At 38.8% G+C, this 21,968-nt stretch overlaps 1 protein-coding gene across 1 annotated transcript; it reads left to right on the forward strand.

Annotated features, from left to right (window-relative positions):
- On the forward strand, nucleotides 1-18,112 carry LOC108143264 (homeobox protein Nkx-6.1). The gene is made up of 4 exons (XM_017267577.2): nucleotides 1-1,789; nucleotides 4,457-4,642; nucleotides 10,944-11,140; nucleotides 17,257-18,112. The coding sequence occupies exons 1-4, from the start codon at nucleotides 838-840 to the stop codon at nucleotides 17,485-17,487; spliced, it is 1,566 nt and encodes a 521-aa protein (XP_017123066.1). The 5' UTR covers nucleotides 1-837; the 3' UTR covers nucleotides 17,488-18,112.
- The last annotated feature ends 3,856 nt before the right edge of the window (nucleotides 18,113-21,968 follow it).

The following is a 21,968-nucleotide window of genomic DNA, read 5'->3' on the forward strand; positions in this document are numbered from 1 at the left end:
GGCCTAAACAAGCGGACACGCGCGGGTCTTCATTCACTCCGATACTTCTCGGCCACGGAGTTACCAAAAACAGTAACCTGATCACGCTTAAAATCGGTGAATCCAAAGTGTTGTTTTGTAAAAACAAGAACGATCTGAACCTAAACAGTTTTCGGTGTAGCGCAAAATTGGTTTCGTGTTTGTGAATAAAGATTTAATTATCTTTGATATAAAAAAAACAATATTTTGGTCACGAACGACAGACTTAAAATCTAAATAATAACTTATAAAATTAAAAACAAAAATTGTGAGAATGAAAACTTAGCTTTTCATATAAATGATCAACTTGACTAAAAATACAGCTACAACTAAAATATATACGATTTATATGTTACTCCACCTATGAAAAACAAATTTTAAAAAAAGATTTTAAAAGAATTGCATTCTTGAACAATACCCGATAAAATATTAAGGCAACGACATCACAAATAGGCGAATATTGGAATGAATAAAACAGATTTAGTGATCAAAAGTATCAACGGTAGACTATCAAAAAATACTTAAGACAAGATTGACGAGACTAGTGGTCAAAGATAGCATCTTGTCCGAGTGAAGCCCTTTCCGTAGACCGATCCCAAGCTGGGTAGTCCATTCCTGAGCATTACGCCGTCGGGTGGCAGCAGCAATCCCTCGCCCACGCCCCCTCCGCCCGACGCCAAGGTGGCGGCCAAGCAGCTGGCCCAGAGTTTCCAGCTGTCCGCCAACTCCGCCTTTAACTTGGCCCTGCCGCCGGGCTTCTACCGACAGCCGCCGCAGCAGCACCCGGAGTGCCTGGACTACGGACACGAGGCACCGGAAATGGACCTGATCAATCCGTACATGAGGCATCACAGCTTCGCGGCCGCCGCCCAGGGCAGTCCGCCGTCGGCGGCGCAGCGCCATCATTTGGCGGCGGCCATGAGCAACGGGTTTGCGGATGTACACGCCCATGCGATGGCAGCGGCGGACTACCAGCAACAGCTGGCCGACTATCACAGTGCAGCGGCCGCGGCAGCAGTGTATGCCAACAACAACAATAACAACAATAATAACAACCATAATAGCAGTAACAATAACAACAGCAGTCCGCTGATGCTGCTGAAGGCGGCCCATGGCGGTGGTCTGAAGGACTCGGATTCGCCCTCGACGACCCCGCCACCCGCCTCTTCCCGACTCCACTCCGATTCCTCGCCGTCGCCGCGCTACGAGCACAACTCCAGTCCCGGCGTGGACAGTGCCAAGTCGTATGCCCTGAGCCAGCGGAGCAGTGGCGCGGAGGACCCTTGCCAGACCAGCGAATCAGCCAGTCCACCGCCGCAGGCGCAGAACGACTACAGTCCCGAGAATCTCACTAGCCAGCGGGCCAAGTTCCAGCATCATCATCACGGGGTCAACCCTCTGGCCCTGCACAACGCCAACCACGGGGGCAATCCGGGATTGCACAGCAACAGCAACAACAACAACGCGATGGATCACAAGCTGCCGCTGAGTTTCCTGGGTCCCCCGCTGGCGGCCCTCCACTCGATGACCACGGAAATGAAGGCGGGCCAAGGAGTTGGCGGCTCGTCGACGTCGGGAAATGGACTGTCCTACGGCCACAGCCCCAATTCGCATCTGATCAGCGATCGGGGATCCGGGGGCAGTTCCTCGTCCTCCTCCACCACGACCACGAACACCAACAGCCAGGGAGCCCCCAATCCGCACGGCATCGACACGATCCTCTCCAAACCGCCGCCGGTCACTTCGGCGGGTCTAAGTGCTTTAACAGGAGGTGAGTAATGGGCAAGGTTTTGTTATAATGAAGGGAGTGTAATATTTTACATCAGAATAAAACATATCAAATATTTATTTAGCGAAAATAATGATTTTCATCTATTGCGGTTTTAGTTATTTTAAATATGAAAATACTAAATTTGAATTAACATTTATTTTAAATTGAAACAACATTTAACTCAAATAAAATGCATTAATTCCTATAGGAACTATTTGAAATCTAATATTTTCCACACGTATTTAATATGTTATTATTAAATCATGTATTCTAATTTGCATTCTGTTGAATATTATGATTTCATATTTAATTTTAATATTTAATAGACAATTATACAGTGAACCAATTTCTACTTTTGGTAGCAAACATAATTAAAACCATGCATAACTAAACTTAGCTAGTCCCCTTGACAAAGCGACATTTATGTTTATAAATCACTAAATCAGAACTTGTCTTACATACATTACAAATAATTATAAATAGTCATAAAGATCAATTTTAAAAGAAAACATTGTTAAAAAGTTAAGTTCAGTAAAACAGCAAGTTTATATTTAGTTTTCTTTTTACCTTGGGCCCTTAAGTGAGGATTTATATATATTTTTAAACAAATATTTCGAAATACATTATTAGGATATCTAAGTGAGCTTAATAAACTATTCAACAAATAATAAAATTTCTAAATTAAAAAAACAAATGCCACCATTTGTAAAGACTTTGAGATCTACACAGGATTTTTTAAAAACCTGTTAAAGACCTCCTAACCTCTTGCACTTACATTTTACTAACCCCAGACCCCAAATCAATTCACCATACTATTATGCAACACTAAAATACATATATATCAAATGCGAATCAATAGATATTATGCATGTACCATACACATGCACGCCAAAAAAACGCGAAATATTTTAAATGCTTCAAAAACTCGTTCCGCAAAGCAAACAGAAAAATAAAAGAGCTACCCCACCGAACAAAAACGACCGAAAATTGTTGTTTTGTTTACGAATCCGGTTTGGCATGATTCCATATGATTCAATAAAAGCCATTCCCCAACCCGCGGCCCTCCCCGCAATTACGCCCCCTGATCCCTTTACCTAATCAGGCCAATTTCAGATATTGGGCACAGCATTTTCTACGAAACCCCAAATGGTTATAATATCCAATTGCAAAATTACCACAAAACGTAATGAGATACGCGTTTTAACGTTAAATGTTGCAGCAATTAGTTGTCAAATTGTTTGTAATTAAATCAAAATGACACACGAAAAACGTTGGCAATACTGGGGGATACGGGTGCTGTGACTGTGTCGTTTCACTAAAATGATTTTGTTTTTCAGCCTCTCTGTCTCTGTCTCTGATTTTTTGACTTTTTCACTAAAAATGTAGACCAATTGTGTGACATGACAGTGGATTGAAAGGGGGCGCAGCCGACAGGGTGCTGACAATTTGCCATAACATTTTTAATTATTTTTAACGAGGGCGTTTATGTGATTTGATTCGTTCATTTTTATATTTCAATTTTTTCTTTAAGTGCTTTGGTCACCGAAAATATCTCTCATTCTTTTTATGACAAATTATTTAATGGCCTTTAATTAATTCAAACAAATTCAGTTTTGTGTATGAGTTCAGCATGAGTGGGCTTTTTTGGCTTGCTGAGAACAAATTGGGCGAAAATCTCATGAAGGGGAAATAAACTTTTGAGAGGATTAGTTAATGGGGTATGTATTTTGTTAGTGATTACATAAAACTGATCATGAAGTATTCTCTACTTATGCTGGCAATCGTGATTGATAGGATCGGTTTTGAGTTTTTCAAATAAAATCTGTGTATAAAATAAATACTGATTTGATTATTTAAAGATATTAATGGAGTTATTTGTTTACTGTTTAAAATTATTGATAAAGTGGGAAGCGGCATATATCTTAAGTTTTTTTATGTCAAGCTACATCAACCATATATGAATAACTTGTTTTGAATATTTATAAAGGAAATAAATAACGCTTACTAATTTATTTTTATTTTGTTAGCTTGAGAAATATATATATTAAATATACATATAATAATGTTTAAATAATACCGACTTATTTTTTTTTTTTTAAACTTTACTGAATTTTAACTTTTTACACATATGGAAGTTTAACAAAATGGAATATCTAAATATCAGATCTTATAGATGTAGTATATAGATTTAGTTGGAATGTGTTAATACGTTAATAATGACATTAACATGTATTTAGGTCACTTTAAGTCAGTTTATATTTTGAAAAACAATGTTACAGTCAAATATTTTAATGTTTAATTTAATATGGGGTTTTTCTCTGCGTGTAGGGACACAAAACTTGTGTTCTTAATTTGATATCAATGTGAATCCTATAACAGATAAATTATATTTAAAAGGATGCTTGACAATTGGTAACTTCTTTCTTTCTTTTTTATATGACACACAACTAGTGTCATTTGGATGATTTTCCATAATTCAGAAAATACTACTTGGTAGAAACTATGTCGTAATCTGTTGACAATCTTTAGAGCCAAGTTGATACTAGAAAATAATCTTAATTAATAGATTACGTCTTTAGTTTTACATCTGTGGGGAGAAACTTCGGTGATAAGACTGCAACACTTTTTACTAACTAATGCTTTCTTTTCCAATTACTTTTTCACCAGCTGGCATTCCCCGCTTCTCGATCGCCGCCGCCGCAGCGGGCATGGCCCAGTATCTGTCGCAAAGTCAGGGGGCGCCGCTGAAGACCCACGCCGGACACATAGTGGACCGCACGCACCTGTACTGGCCGGGACTTCAGGGATTGGTGGCCAATCCGATCGCGTGGCGCGAACGCCTCTCCAATACGAGTAAGTAGAGGGGAAGTGGCCGGCTTACAAACGTTAATTTGCGAGTGATCGATTGATCTCGAAAGGGATCGGTGCAATCAGAGATCAGTGAATCGGGCGCGTAATTTGGTTACGATTGTCAGCGGGCACACCTCGTTGCGATTTGAACTTCCTGTTCAGGAGGCGGGGATCGAATCGAATCTTGGGGAACCGTTAACAAAGCGCAGCGAATGGCCAACTAATGATCACGGTGATCAGGCGATGGGCTTCTCAAGTGATTACCGATGCGGCTTACAACGGGGGCAAGTTGCATTGTGCGACTCATTAATAAGTGTTGAGGAACCACTTTAACACGATCAGCAGCGGGCTCGCAGAGCTCTCTTTCGGCATGACTCCACACAAAAGTCGATAATGATGGCGATGATGATGCCGGGGACTTGGGATGGCACCCCACATATGAAAAATTAATTTACTGGGCAAACCGATTTCTGATTTCTGATTTCTGATCTGGTTACTTCATTATTACATCTATTTATAGGCAGAGAGCTAAGCTCATTAAGTAATGTGCCACCAGCCCGAAACCCGTTTTCCTCTTTTCCCCAATTGTTTATTTGTTTAAAGGCCCCCCCTCTTCCTCGTCATTATCGCCTTTGGGTTCGCATTGGCAATTGATTTGATTTAGTGCTGTGGGCTACTGCTGTTGCTGCTGCTGTTTGCCTTTTAATTGCGGCCATGACTGGGCACAAATGTCTTGGCCCAAAAGTCGGAAATCGTTCACAATTTTCTTGTATTCAGGGGATCGGCGGTCGGCGATCGGGAGAGAGATTCGTGGCACAGACTCTGTGTTTGTGTTTGTCTTGTGTTCGATTTGATTTCTGAAGTGTGTCGTTAGTTGCCAAGGAATTTTCACGCTTTTGGTAGCTCTGTGGGCAACATTAAGCAAATATTGATTTAATTGATTTGCTAAACAGAGCAGCAACTGCTCAGATGAATGGGTAGAAAAAGGTAACTAAGTATTGTCAGCAGAAATTAAGAGATTTGGAAAAGTGGATATATGAAAATTTTCTGCCTTATTAAGCACCTTGTAACGTTACCTATCTTATACACCAAATGCACTCAAAAGTTATACCCACGTAGCTTAAAATTTTAAATGAATGCCTATTAAAAATAACTGGAAATGAATAGTACTTTACTAATTTGTCGCTTTAAAAATATAGCTTTTAACAAGTTAGATTTTAATGTTTTATGTCAACATTAAATGTTCATGACTGTTTATTCTTAAAGTACTAAACCTCAATCTCGATTTCGTATATATTTTTCGTTACCAAAATGAAAATCAATACTTTTATATTTGAAAATCTCAGACAACGATAACAAGCCATAAAATAGAATTGAATTTGAAAAACATGTTTCAATTGTCAGTTGCTCCGGCTCATTGTTTCCACATCATTTCTGTTTTGGTTAACTTTGGCCACGTAGAACATTGCCATATTTCCCCTATTTACATAAACATACAACCATTCCTTATATTTATTTTTTATTTATTTGTGTATATACGGTATTTATGGCTGCAAAGATGCGACAGCTGGTGGGCCCAGACGGAAAAAAACTTTCGTTAGCCGAAAACAAAATGTTAAAGCAGACTGCCTGTATATATAATGTATGTATATAGAAAGATAAAGGCAGACACAGACGCTGCGAGAATATGTTGCCACATTATTATCTAGCAAAAGTGCGGGGGGTGGTTTGTTTTACTTTATTCAGTTTTTCTTCCTTTTATCCCGAAATGGAGCAGCCCAGCATATAAGTATGTATTTGTGTTTATGTGCTTGTAGGCTGTCATGTTAACAAGGGAGAAAGCTTTCCCTGCTTTCTCTGTGTGCGAGTGCGCATAGCACGCAAACACACACAATCTCATTTGAATTTGTTTTCCTGCCCTCGAAAGTATGCTATGATTTTTTGTTCTCCTGTTTTTCAACACATTTTATTTGTTATTAATAATGCAATTGCATTTGATTAGCTTTTGGGTGGCATTATTTACTCTTTGATTAAGCCCGGAATTTTTCATTTCATTTGGTAGCCAGGTTTCATTTATTTGTCTATATGTGCATTTTCACCTGTCTGTTCCTATCATTGTGATTATATTTATTGTTTATTATAAATATTTACCCGGCAATTCATTAATGGCAATTTATTGGCTTTCAATTTATGCAAGTTCATTGCGGAATTTTATTTATTATGATTGAAAGGGATTAAGTTGACTTACATAACGGTTGATAGGGGAAATGAATATTGTTTGCATAACTTTACTTATCAGCGAGGTAAATAGTGGAGTAGGTTAGTTATCGCTGTGCAGATATAAAAGATTGTTCAAATGGCAAAATTATTCATTGGTTAGTACGCAATAGAAATTTTTAAGCTAGATACTAAATAAAGTATAGTAAAGCAAGATAATAAAAAAGTGTCACTGCATTTTGTTATCAAAATATTTATTAATCAAAAAAATCATCAAAATCAAAATCATATATTAAAAATTTGAACTTTTCAAATATAAAATCTTTTAAGTCTCTTTATTAAATTGTTACAAAAACCTGGTCTTTAATTCGAAGTCTCCTTCAGTAAATCGAAATTATGTTTAATTTAATATGTTGCCACAGCTTCTTGACAAAAATGTTCCATTCCCTTGAACTCGTTGACCTCCTGAGTAGCTTATTATTCATTAAAAGACACAATAAAATAAAGCATGTAACCGCATTCTGCTAATGAAATAATTAACTTTAGCATAAAAAGTAAATACAGGACGAGAGGGAAAGAATCGTAAATTCAGAGCGGGACAAAAAGAGAAACCGCAGTCTGCATTTGACACAACTCATTAAGCTTAATGAAGACAGAAGAAAGAGATGGCACGAGCCTGTCTAGCTGTTGCGTTTAATTAAAATTCAAGTGGCATTTTCTGTGTCATCCCCTCTGGAATTTTTCGCCGCCCCTTCGTTGTGCCCCTGTAAAAGTTGTGCTTTAAGCATATAATCGGGCATAAAACAGGCCATAAAACACCGCACAAGACACAAGGACCAGACAGGGATGGCGGCAGTGCCACTTAATGAGGCAACCGACCATCCCACCTATATATATGTAGCCCATACACCAACTACCTGGGGTATATAAAAAGGTGCGGATTATCCGCCCCAACTGGTGTGCGAGCAGTTTACTGCTCAACAACCAGATTGGCATAAACATTTTACAAGATTGTTATATCAACGTGAGAAGAACTTTCGAGTAGTGGAAATGAAAAAGCTGCTGTAGACAAAGATTTATAATAAAGACAGTCCTTTTGATTCGTTGGTCATTTTTCAATGGAAATGTTTAATAAAGAGTTTTATGGTCCAACAAGTTTTGCGAATCACTATTGGATTCCCGTTTAAGATAAAAAACCCAAATAACAAACATTTATTTTTATGGTTTTCTTCAAACATTCAAATATTTATGACTTAGATATTTTTAAAACAAATGTGCTTGTTTTGGTAAAGTAAAGTCAACAATTGTTGAAAATAATATTAGATACAGCATAAGCCGAAAACATTGGAAACAAATTTTATGTATAATAATAATTTTAAGGAAAATCATATTTGAGAAAAACTTTAGATCTGCCTAATTAAGGGATAATGATTCCTAAGACTCAACTCTTAAATTTGTCTTATCTTTAAGCGAACACATATGTATTTTTTGCCAAATTTTTCAATCAAAACATCTTCCAGCTTTATGATTTTATATGATGATCTATCAACATTTGGTGTTAACGATTGTCTCGCTAAACTCACTCCAGCGTGAATTGCTCCTTCTTTTTGCCATCACGCCCGATAATAAATGACGTTTTAATGTTTTCAATAAGGGAAACATTTACACAAAACAGCACACGCCCACCTTGGCTTTGGTTACCATTGCCACCCCGCCAAGGAATGACCAAAAAAAAAATTAATGCCGTAAAAATATTGGCATTGAAGAAAAACACAAAAAAAGTGTATAGAAAAGTAAAACCATTCGAGTGTTGGGGGAAAAAGTGCAAATGCAGCGATGCCAACAGGGTGACTTATGCGATTATAGACAACTGCCGCTGCCTCAGGACGAAGAACACAGGGGCGTGAGGAGGGGCGTAAAAGGGGGCAGGGGTGGCCTTTTCCATTTCCATTTCATTGCATTGCGTTTGAGGGCCGTGACATGAGCAAATAAACGCTTCATATTTGTCGGTTATTTATGAGGGTCCTTGCAGGACGCAGCTGCCAATCGTCGAGCATCGCGGCTGAGCGAGAGAGATAGCTATACCGAAAGAGAATAAAAAAATTATCACTGCTACAATTTTTCTTGCAAGGGATTACGCTTGTTACATGGCGGAACCCCATTCAAAGCGAAAGTCCGCGGGAGCTACCCTCGAACATCCTATCCCCCTTTATTGACAAGTCTTGTTAAGCTCCAGAATTGTCTGCGAAAAACAAAAAAAAAATAAAAACCTATAAATTTAATGTCACACACATTTTTATTTCGAAAGGCATTTTGTTTTCATAATTCGAACATGGCTACAAAAGTGGGCCAGAGTAGCAGCTGACATGGAAATAGAAATTAATGAAATAAACCGTTTTTGGAAGTTTAATACTTTAATATAGTTTATAAAAATAATAATAAAAATCTCGTAAGTCATAACCAGAATTCGTTACGAGAATTCACACACTAAAAAATTATTTCAATGGCAAAAATTATTTAAATTATATTTTTCCACATGCCATATTCTCTAAATGTAAAGCCCTTTTGTGTTTATTATCTTTTTATAAGTTTAACGCATGGCGTTTAATTACAATCCCTGTCTCTACCAGAACTTACATCCTCCCATTTCATTTAATTTTTCAAAGTGCAGGGCTTAACCCAAATAAAAAATATCCTTATCTATATGAAAGCTGCTAGAAATAACAATTTAAATTAATAATTTTGCACAAATGGCACCAAAGTATCATAAAGGGACACAAAGTTTCAGACCAATGCAGCCCAAAAAAGTACCACCCTTTTAAGGACAACGGCTGGCTGCGGCTTTACCTTTTACCAAAACCTCATTTCCCCCTCCAGCCGCTGTCCCCTTTTGGGTTCTGCGTTGTGCATATTTAGTTAAATCATTTCACATAATTAGGGATCATTTAATAATGGGGTGACATTAATTGAAAGCACACACACAGAACACCACCACCACCACCCACTCCCTTTTCTCAATCCCACGGCTACCGTTTAATTTTATTACCACCCTCCATGTCCACTTGACTGACTTTACGAGCCAACTGGGCACGTATCCCCGGGCAACAGCCCCCCTCCCCGCCTACGCCCGTGAAACCGCCCCTTTTGGAGTGGAGGCGTGACCGCCGGATGGGCGTGCTGTTTTTGGTCCGCTTTTATTGGCCTCTCGCTGTCGTCGTCGTCGCTTTTGCTAATTGATTTTAATGAAGGCTCCGACGACCCTCGACGGCAAAAGTTTTCTTTTTGGTCTTCGTCTTTCTTGTACCATAAATTGCTGTGGTCAATTTCGGTTTGTTAATTGGGCAAACGTGTGTATAGGGATTTTTTTCAGTTGGGTCCTTCGTACATTCATTTTGTTGCCAAATTGTAATTAGTGTGCAATTATTTTTCGGCTGGCGAAATAATATTAGTCATGTTTAACAGTATTTGGTGGGATACTAGAATTAGTGTAACCTTGTTGTGAATGTTTTCAAATTCAAAGAGTACTTACAATAGCTAAATATAAGTTACACGAATATTTCGCAGGCTTCAAAAGTCTTCTCTTTTTAGTTGCCAACCCCTAAACACCTTTTCCAGGGCCTTTGTCGCAAAAGTTTATTCTCAAATTAGCAGCTGTCGCCTCGTAAACAATTAATAAATGTCATAAAACTTTTCTGCCGCAACAAGGAAACCGTTTGCCAACCACCCCAGGATGCGCTAAACAACTTTGTCCACATCTTCACGGCGACATTATTATACAATTCATAATAACAGTTTTTGGGGAGACGCAATGTATACATTTTGAGCAATGCTTGTAAACAAGGTACTCAAAGTGTTTAAATTCAGGAAATTCGAAAAGTTTTGGGTCATTATACTTATTGAAAGCAGAGGTGAGGAATTTAATTAGATATTAAGGAGGTCTTACAGAGAAAAAAAAAAATTTCTATATTAGAAAATTGTGTCTATCAACAACCATTTGATTATTAGAACTCATTCAATTTAACTATAGTTAATGAACAAGTCTTTAAATTTAATTAAAATAATTATTTGTGATTTCCAACCTTTTCAGTGTCCGCCAATCTATCTCAATCGCATCAACATCATCCATCGAACGACAAGGATGGCAAGAAGAAACACACCCGCCCAACATTCAGTGGTCAGCAGATCTTCGCCCTTGAGAAGACATTCGAGCAAACCAAATATCTGGCCGGTCCAGAGCGTGCCAAGCTCGCATATGCCTTAGGAATGTCCGAGTCGCAGGTTAAGGTAAGCAAATATGAACTCACAGGGCCCCTGGCCCTTGGTAAATGCAAATTAAAAACTCATAAAAATGGCGTATGAGGCAATCAACCCGGACCCAAACGAAACAAAAAAAGAAACTTACTCCGAAAAGGTAGACAGAAGAAGTAAGCAGAACTCCGCTTGTTTTGCCCCTGACTTTTCTGACAAATTTGCATTTTTATTGAAAGGCAAATCTCGTGGATTTCGGCCTTACCCCGAAATACAAAATGGCGCCAATGGGTCTCGATGGTCCCCATTCCCCGAGGACCGCGTCCTAAAGGCTTAGTGCAATGTGTTATCCTCGCAGCAACCCCGCATAAAGCACCATTTTAAAGTTCCTCTTTTTCCGCCCGTGCACGAAAAAAAGAAGGAAATGTTATCAACAAATAAATCCTTTGTGTCGTCAAATTTGTTGTCATCAACTTTTGTTGTAATCCGACCCGGGGAAACGCACGTGTCATGGTCCATTTTCCGTGGTTTCGCCGCGTGTGTCGTCCGGGATTTTGTATCTTTCGCCGCGTATCTGTATCTGAGCTGTGGGTTCTGTCCCGCTGGCCTTGTAACTCTTGAATTAGTTGTAAGCCGGGCAAGTTAATTGGTTTGCGGTGGGTTTTAAAATCGCCAAAAAACAGTGGGTTACGAAGAAGAAAGCCGAGAAAAGTTAGAGTCCTGCAAAGCGGGTTTCGGCAACCTTATTTTTGACTTAAAAACATTATTTTTATTTTTTTTTATTAAAATATTAAATTTTTTGGATGATTTAAATTTAAATTTAGAAACAATCAATCGTGTTTATTATTCACAAATAAGATGTTTTTAAAGAAAAAGAATTATCATCAGTCATTTTAAATTTAAATTAAAACTCTTACATGGTGTTACTCTACCTAAGTGCTTGACTATCATAGAACATTCCTTCCCAAACGGATATCCTGATTAGAAGGACATGATTGCCTCATTTGTGCAACACCACCCTCATCCCCATTCTTTCCCCCAAAACGAAAACCTTTTCTCGCCACACAACTGGGCGCAATCAGGAGTGGAAAAGAAATCACGTTTATGATGAGGAAAAATGATTAATTGCCAAAGAATGAGGCACAGGGCAGACGGAGACAGAGACAGAGACAGCGACAGCAAGGGAACAGAGATAGAGATAGATAGATGAACATTCGGGATTGATGGCTTGAGCTGCAGCTAAATATGCGTCATTTTGTGCTAAGGACTAAACAGGACGAAAGGGAGCGGAGGATGGGGAATGCGCTGATGACGAGTACAAATGGACGGGGAGATGGATGGAAGCTGTAGGATTTTGGGGTGGAGTTCGGCCCCAAATTTCACCCATTTTCCCCGCTTTTCCGCTCTGTCTCAACTCATCTCTCTGATAGACATGCCAAATGACTGCATGACTTTTGGGTGAGTGTAAATTAAATTCTGGACCCGGGATGGCACAAAATGCAGAGGGACGTGGTCAGTACGACTACAACGACAACAACAACGCCAACGACAACGACGGGCATCCTGCCAGCTTCATACATATTCAATTAGTGTGCGTGCATGTGTGCCAGTGTGTGTTAGTCAGAGCCAGATGAAAAACAGCCATGACGATGATAGTATGCAAATTGACAAACAAAAAGGCAGAAGCTGGACAACAGCCGCCTCCAAAAACCAAGTCAAATTATGACAGACAGACAAAATGCAAAGTGGCCAGTACACAGGAAGATATAATTAAGATATTTTTCTAAAACATTCACTGTCTATGTGGTTTCAAAGCAAATTATGAAATTTTTTGATGGTTCCTTTTTTTGCATATGGTTCTCTGAACCAAACCGAAAAAATATTAAAAAAATTTCCATTTTTCAAAAGTAAAAACAGTTGATAAGTCCGTTTATTGTATTAAATATTTTTTTGTTTTTTTTACTAAATACTTAATTTTCAAAGATAATTTTTTAATTTGAGACATTTTATAGGTCAAGAAGCTTAGACATTTTTCTCGCAGTGCATGTGGGTGGTTGGTCAAATGATCTTGACAAGAATAATTGCGCTGTTATCATAATTAAAACCGTTTTTGGACGCAGACGTCGAAAGAGCGAGAGCAACTCCTTTCGTCCTTCGTTTTAGCAATCATTTAATGCAAATGGTCGCCATTTTGTACGCTCTTATGAGTGGGGGGGCGTCCACTGCCACGCCCCCTCCGCCCCCGGGTGAATTATAGCGTCTGTGGCCATTATTAATGACAGTCCATGTGTGGGGGCATAGTTAGGAGGTCCACTCCGGGCAATAAAATTATTGCATGTTTTTTTGTTATAGCTTTTTCGTGATTTTTGCCCGCACTTCTCTCTTGTTTTGCATAAATGTAATGGCATTTTCGGTCCTGATTGTTCAGTCAATGTATGTAAACACTTTGGTTGGGATTGTTTTGCAAATAGTAGGTGGATAGAAATAATGGCAAAGAGCACGATAAACATGGAAAGTAGGAGTTTCCATTGGATGTAATTGGCTTAAAGCAAAAGATAATTTTGGGAATTAGTTAAATATGGGTATAAGCAATTATGGGGTATTTTCATGTGATGAAATATTTAACTAAGTTATTGGCTTCCATACTTAAATAGCGTATTTTAGAAATATTATTGAACTTAACTAAATGGTATTTGTATTTTTCTGTTTTATGACAAAGTTATTAAAACTTTTATATCAAACTTCAAAGCCTTGTTTACTTATAATTAACAATCTTTTAAAAATTGACTTGTAAATGACTTTAATCAAAAAACAATTTAATGTTTATTTGAAGCTTTTAGCATACCACAACACCAGTTTCTAGGAAATTATCCATTTTCAGCTGTCATAAAAGAACATTTTTAGGAATATAGCTAAAAGCTATTGGCTGTTGATGAAAACAATATTTTATTATGGCTAAAATGGCATTTTATGATCTGTTACTTTTGAGGAGACAAAGATCGGGCCGCATAATTAGCACCGGAATAATGAAAGCTTATGGATTAAATCCAATTCGGGGCGACTGTCAGAAGTGACAGTTTGGCAATGACAATGGGCAACTGACGAAAACTGACGGGCCAACCAGATGACAATGGGCCGGTTCATAAAAACTTATGACAGAAATAGGGAATAATGTCTAATTGATTTTTTTCGGTGATGAGGAAGAATTCTATTGTGGTCGACTAATGGATTTGATTGTGTGTTAATGAATGGGTTTACCCAGTAATTTACATAAGCGCTGAAGACGATTTCTAGAGTTGCCGAACAATTAGTCAAATATCTCAAAAAAAAAAAAGCCAAAAACCAAATGCATTTTTATGACTCAAACCCTGAGCTGGCCTCAAGTTTATGGCTTCGAAATACAAAATCAAATAAATCACAAACTCACATAAATACGAAAAGCGAACCCATATAAAGAGCGAGGGCGAGCCGGCTATACGGATTCGGAAATTTACGAGCCAGAACTACAAAACACACACACATTCGCTGGCTAAAATAAATAAATAAAAAATTCTGTGGACCAATAGGAAAAAAAAGGTGAGCGAGGTAGGAGCCAACTTGTCAGATGTCGATGTTACCAGTTACCAAAAAGGCACCAGAATTGGCCATCGGTGTGCACAGCCATGTTGTAAATTTTCATGACTTTTAAGTATCCCCCGCACAGGACGCGTAAACAAATAAATTTCCAATTTGCCCAAAGAGTCATATATTTCGCTTTGAGGGCACCACGCTGAAGGTTTGGTTTTGACATCCCGTCCGTTCTACGAAATTTACATAACACTTTTTATCCTTATCTGAGGGCCCACCTGACGGATGGCCAGAAAACAGGGACTCCCGCTGTGGTGCCAAAATGGAATATGTTTTATAACGTTTTCCTTTTGTTTGAGGGCTCTACACGTTTTTTCCCCCTTTTCGGAGGTGCTGCTATGCTGCTCCTGCCGCAATAAATAAATCCCAATCCGAAATCGAAGCGTAACGCGACCAAGTCAAATTGATTGCCACAATATTTGATTGACTTTGACATGTTGGCTGTCATAAATATTGTTCGGCTCCCTTGACCATCTTCTGCAACAGCCATTTGGCTATCTATCTGTCGGTTCCTGTCAAGGCGGCTTCTAAGTTCTCAGCTGATATTCGATATGCTGGCCATAAAAGTGTTGCAAACAGTTGTGAAATTTCAGTTGGGTATGATTCAAGAAATCAAAACCAACGATCGTCCTAAAAAATCCATTAAAAGTATAGGAGTTATACAACAAAAGGTTAAACGAAAGGAAAAAATAAACAAATTGATTTTTTATGTTAGCCTGCTTAAACCAAACTATTAGTAGTTCATATTTAAAGTAACAAAAGAATTAGAAAATTCTATTACAACACATTATCTCAAAAATACTAAAGTCTGTACAAAATTCAGTAATAAGTAAGTAAATTGCTAAAAGAAATGTTTATATTGCTCTTTAAATATTTATTTAAGAATTAGCTTGCTCGAAAAACTACTTTTCTATTGGCCACTCAGGTTTTCAGGATCCAGGACTTGAATATTTCCTTAACAGTCAGCAATCTGTTGTCGTTGCAACATCAACTATGCTTTAGTGGGTGCTAGATGACGCATACACCATCGTTATGATGACGACAAAATGGGAAATGGAGACGTGGAAAATCGAGTGGGAAAGGGAGCGAGGGAAAAGGGAAAATGCCAGAAAGCCAGCCACTTGTTCCAAGCTCAGTTTTCCTTTTTGCCCATGGCTCAGTGGCAAATCCCGTAACAACATGGACACAGATGTTACCAAAAAATAATGACCATGAAAAGCAGCCTTAATGATGCCAGCTAGTGCTGTTGTTGCTGCCGTTGGCTGTCTGTTGTTTTTCCGAGGGCCAAGACACTGGAAAACTCTGTCTCTGCGCTCTACTCTGCGGCTTGTAACACACGGAAAATATTAATTGTATTTTTATTTCGCATAATGTTGCAAATAATAATTACACAAATGTGCAAATGAAGTTGTAAATTATTCTGTATCTGGTTTAATTGCACCTTTGGGTTGTTGGGTTCGGCGTTGAATTTGTTACGGGTGCGAGAAAATGTTTTACGAAAATGGTTATGACAGTCTGGGATAGGTAATTAAGTTAATTAAATTAATCTCTTGCGTAAGGGAATTTAGCTTGGAATATGAGCTTAAATATATTTATATTTTCAATAGTCATTCAGAGTACAAGCAATTATATTTAAATATTACAAGAGCAATTGTGCTCATCTCTTTCCTAAGAACTTTTAAGATTTAAATATTTACTTGTCAATATTAAATAAAAAATTCAAAGATTTCTTTAAATTACAAAGTACATTAGTAACTAAAACCATTTAAATAAAATTCACCTCAGAACAAAAATCTATTCAACAACAAAAATTTGTTTATCTTTTCCATTCATATTTTGAAATCTGGTTCCAAAATCCAGTGGAGAACAGAACTCTTACATTAAGTGCCTATTTATACGCTTTGTTAATGATTCTAACTGCAAACAGCTACCCAAAATCTGCTCCATCATCAGGCAAATGTAGAAATTATGCCGATTTTGAGTCGGAGCTCGCCTCCGCAGGCAAGAGCGGAAAGCTGGAAAACGTGCTGGGACTTGCGTGGTGAATCCCCCTTTTAAACAGCCATGGGCCATGGAGTGGGATGATGGGGAAAGGGGAGGAGGATTTTGGCCAACATATGTTGCCACAGAGCGAGGCAAACGAGGCCGGCAAAATGAAGCGCAGCCAAAGACGTTAGTCATGGTTTTGTGCATAGTTTTTGCCGCTGAAACACAGCAGTGTTGCTGCCGTGCCGTTGATGTTGCTGCCGTGCTGTTGCTGTTGCTGTTGCTGTTGCTGTTGCTGCTGCTGCTGCTGTTGCTGTTGCTGCCGGGCTACATTTCGCCATTTGGGCTGCCCAGGGCTTAATATTGTCTTAATTGAGGGTTAACCGGCGTTGATGATGCGACTTATGGGCTGTTGCCGGGCCTTCGCCCCCCGACTTAATGACTTTGACAATGTGACTCGCCTAATTACACATGCAGAGAACTTTCGATTTAAAACTTGAGAGCCCCACTAAAGCGTATTTCTTTTGGGTTATTTGCAGGTCTGGTTCCAGAACCGTCGCACCAAGTGGCGCAAACGGCATGCGGCGGAAATGGCCACGGCCAAGCGGAAACAGGATGACATGGGTGGCGACAACGATGGCGACTGCAGCGAGACAATGGACAGCGATAACGAAAGCCTCGATATGGGAGAGTCCCCGGTCCAGAACAAAAGATGTCGCAGCAACAGCTCCGGGTCCTCGCAACAGCAGCCGGATAATTATCGTCATTAAAACGAATTTACAAACTATGCGCGGACATGGACTCGCAATGAAATCGAATGGAATACACTTAGGATAAATTTCAATGCGCCAGCTAATTAGCTAGAAAGCCCAGCATAAGAAGCCGCAAAAGCAGCAGCAGCAGCAGCAGCAGCAGCAGCAGCTAGAAGTAATTTGGGTTCGAGTTTTAAGGTTTTGCCACTTTACCGTCTTCTGAAGACTTCATTTTTCCTCTCTTACTCTCGGACTAATTTCCCCACTTTGTTCATTAGGTGTGTAAATATTTATGTTAATTTCCTAAAGATTAAATTTAACATGAAGCTTAATTAACGTCGCTAATTGGTAAGCAGATCGTAGGGAGTTGAGGCACTGGCACAAAAACTAAACTGAATTTATTACATACTGTATGTTTAGTTACTAATCCCTAACTTTAATGTAATTTCGTGCATTAGAACCGACCTTAGTTCATACAATTAAATATATATATATAAACTATTAACTATGCTAACTGAGATTGCGCAACAATATTCACAATATTGATCATGATACAGACGCAAGACATGATGATTAACTATTGCGGTAAATTATATGTAAAATGTATTTAAATTAAATTGTAATTTTAATTATTTCGAATTGATAAAAAATAAAATGCAAGGAAAAGTATAAAAGTAATGTTCTCAAGGGTAGTTTTTTATTTTTAAAAGGGAAACTATGGGGTAAAGATAACAAATTGTTACTTTATAAATATTTATGTAAATAAATATATTTAATTTTTTATCTTAAAAAATTTGATTATATTTTAACACAGTCGCGCTTTAAATAGAAATGGTCAACTTGAATTAAAAATTGTCTGGTTTTCTGAAGGGAGAAATTTGTATGGAATGGGAGAATAGGCATATACAAAAATGGTCTTAGAGTACAAAAAGAGACCAGGATTGCAGAAGAATTTTACGAAAAAATCCGATCAGCCAACACCTACAAGGGAATTAAGAATCGATTCTCAGGGCTTAAAACTCATAACAATTACAGACCGGAAATCTGCTTTAGACACTCCTCGCATGCAGTCAATCCGGTCAGTCCGTCAATCCGGTCAGTCAGTCAGTCAGTCAAACGACAATCCGTCAAACGGACAAAGTCAAAAGGATTAACTCGAAAGTATTTCTGGCCAACAAGGTGCAGACAAATGAATGGACGAGTGAAAGGAGAAGGAGAGGCGAAAACGTCACCCAAGAATAGGGGAATGTGTGAAAAGAATCAAACTAAAAACGAAAGATTGATTAACTGTCAATCAAGTGAGCATATGAGTAGAAAACATTGGACAGGCCATGAATGGAATCGAAGCAGGTTGTAGCGAGAGGAAATCGGGGGTGTTGGCCAATAACAATAAATATCATTAAATTATGAATGCCCTCCAAGGTGGTATGAATGGGGCAAGAGTCTGAATGCAACAAGTAGACATTGAAATAATGGAAGCTGGAGATGGAAGCGTGAGTAATGAGATAAAAATGTTATTAATATAATGTAAGGTAGAATATGGGTTTAAAGAAAGCTAATTGAAATTATTCTTGAATTTGAATCCAAGGTTTTTAGCCGATTTAATAATATTTAATAATTTTATAATGACAGTTAACTCTTCAAAACAATGGTTTTTCCAAGCCTTCTATTATATAGTTCGAAGGTAACACACAAATACTTTTTAAAGGCTCTCACGCTGCAAAATCAAAAATGGAATCATTAACTCCCATTATGAATCGTATTTTTACTCAAATTTACTTGAATATCTCAACGTTCATTGAGTTAAGAACCCGACTGCAATGGAGAGTATCTTCCCAGTGGTCTCACTCCTCCACTAAAACTATCATGGCACATCTAGACATTATCCGCAACTCATTGAACTGAGACTGGCTAATGACTCTGGAGTCTGGAGTCCGGATACTGACTGTTGCAACTACCGAACTGCCATTGTTGACTCGCATCTAATGGGGCACCCACATTAATCATGCTTTAACAGCGAGTGCAATGGCAAACAATCGGTATCGGTAACTCTTTTTGAGGGGGGGCGAGTCCGTTCAAAACGCCATTAGCATACCGACGATAATTACCTAGACGAGCCATTAGCGGCAGCTCAGCAAACAGCCGCCGTATTACGTGATATTCATGGAGGAGACTTGGGATCGTAGATCAAATGCCAGAAGAATGGGTGGCATACACTGTGCGAATTCTGCTTACTCATGGAACCCATTGAACCCGGCACGTTTCACCATCAAATAAAAGGCAATCGGATGAACTTCCGCACAGTTCCGGTGAGTTTTCTCCAGTATTTTCACCTTTGTCTAAGTACGCGCCCAAAGTCAATTTCCAGCAATTGACGAACGAGTGTGAATTGCCTTTGAATTTGCCATTTTGAATGAGGTTTTCTTTTTCGCCAGCTGCGCAGGCGTCCACAGAAAGTCGAACGTGCCCGTTTTCGGTTCCTTCTCAATTTCGAATCCTGATCAGTTTCAGGTAAATCCCATCTAAGCCGCTTATTGACGCTGAGGTTAATAGAATTTCAGCAAAAAAAAGCAAACAATAAACTGTTCCTGTGTGCGAACGTGTCCCTGGTGGATAATTTGTCTTAGGACCTCAGGTCTGTTAATCTGCCCGCTGAAATATTGCAAACTGACTTCGAAACGGGGCTTGCCAATTCGGTTTGTTTGTGTTCCCGGCGTGTCAAATATAATTTGATTAATTGCCTTATTGTTTTCGGGCTCCAGGAGAATGCACAAAAGTACTGGCATTGCATAAGATTAGAGATCTCAAAAATCATACACTTAAACGGCTTAAATGTTGATCTGGATCAGTTTTTAGAGGGATTTTAATGACTTAGCTGGTTGAGTTTTGTTGGTTTGTTATTGTTATCTTATACAAACTATTTAGGAATACAACCTAGTCCTTTAATCTTTGTTTGATTTGATAAGCTATAGACATATTTTTTATTTGTTAGTTAGTTTTCTTAAATCTTAAGGTCCTAATATAAATAATAATAATTATTTTTGAGATTTGTTTAATTTATCAGAAAGTAATAATTACTTATATAAGCGAAATAAAATATCGCTCCGAAAAAATGCTTGTTTTGAAAGCGATATTCTGTCGCTTAAAAATATCACTGAAAACATTATGGCTGCCATTCTGTACGGAATTACAACAAGATTGGAATGTTTACATGTTGGATGAACAACGGATATAAAAAGAAGTTGCAGGTTCGAAAAGGTCCAAAATACAACCAAATGGTATAATTCAGTTGATTATCAGGCTATTTAAAGACACGTATTTTATACTTTGAAAATAAACAAGGGAAAATAATGATTTTTTTCGGTCCCTGATATATAATACTCGAATTACTGTCAGTGAGAAATGATTATACGTGTATTTATAATTAAATTTTCACTACAACTTTGTAGTTGTCGTTATGGAAGTTCAAGCTAAGGATGTGCAACACAAAAACAAAACAAAAAATGTTTTCCGCTTTGCTAAAATTCTTCTTACGCTTTGTTCTTAATAAAAATTTTAGCTTTGAAAAAAAAACCCAAGAAAACGTCAGCAACGTTTCCTTGAAGTTTCCCACAACCTTCAACAAAGTTTAACGGCATCCTTTAAGGAGCACTCCCAGAAAATCGATAGAATAGGGAGTCAGAGACCCTCCCACTCGAAAAGAGAGTGCCAGGAGAATTACGAGGACGAGCTGGTTTTCGAATATGTGTGCTGGCCATAAATAGCACGACAACAAGGGGTCCCCGGCTGGATTGCTGGCCAAAAATGTACTCCCCGGCAGTCGACAGCAGTTTAGCCTGACAATGACAGGACGGAGTTTTGCAGTCGGCCATCAAATCACCAGGCCCCTTCGCCCATTTCACCCCTTTTGGATTCGGGACGACACCTCATGAATGTCCGTGGAGTGGAGAGAATGGCCAACAAAACATAGACACATTGGGACCGGGACATGGGGGCCACTAAATTGTCCCTCGACACAAATTCGAAATCGATAAATGATAAAAATCAACAGAAACTTCATGGACGCTCTATCCCTGTCGCTCCCGCTCCCGCCCCCAGGCCTCTTGGCCCTCTCTCGCTCGCACACTCCACTCAAATGATGGCGTCGGCAATGTCGCTTCATGAAGCTTTTATTGTCTGTCTATTTCTAAGCTTTGTACATGGACTCCACCGAAAACCAGAGCCATATAGCCATAGAACCATGAAACTGGCGGTAGTGGAAGCGAGAGGAAGATTATTTGGTCCTGCGCGCCGGATTAGATGCGCTCTCTCGCTCGCACTCGCCAAATTTTCGAAAACTTACCAAATTGTTTTCGTTGCTGGGGTTTTGCCGGGTGGATTCCAATGCTGATATACGAGCGCTTTTCCTTTTGCTCCCCCATATCCTGTCTATTTTCCGGGGATGTCTCTCTATCTCCGAGTGGGTAATGTACGATGTGGCCGTATTTGTATCCGTACCC

Source organism: Drosophila elegans, unplaced genomic scaffold, assembly GCF_018152505.1.
Source record: "Drosophila elegans isolate 14027-0461.03 unplaced genomic scaffold, ASM1815250v1 contig_208, whole genome shotgun sequence".
In the NCBI taxonomy this organism is placed as follows: Eukaryota; Metazoa; Arthropoda; class Insecta; order Diptera; family Drosophilidae; genus Drosophila; species Drosophila elegans.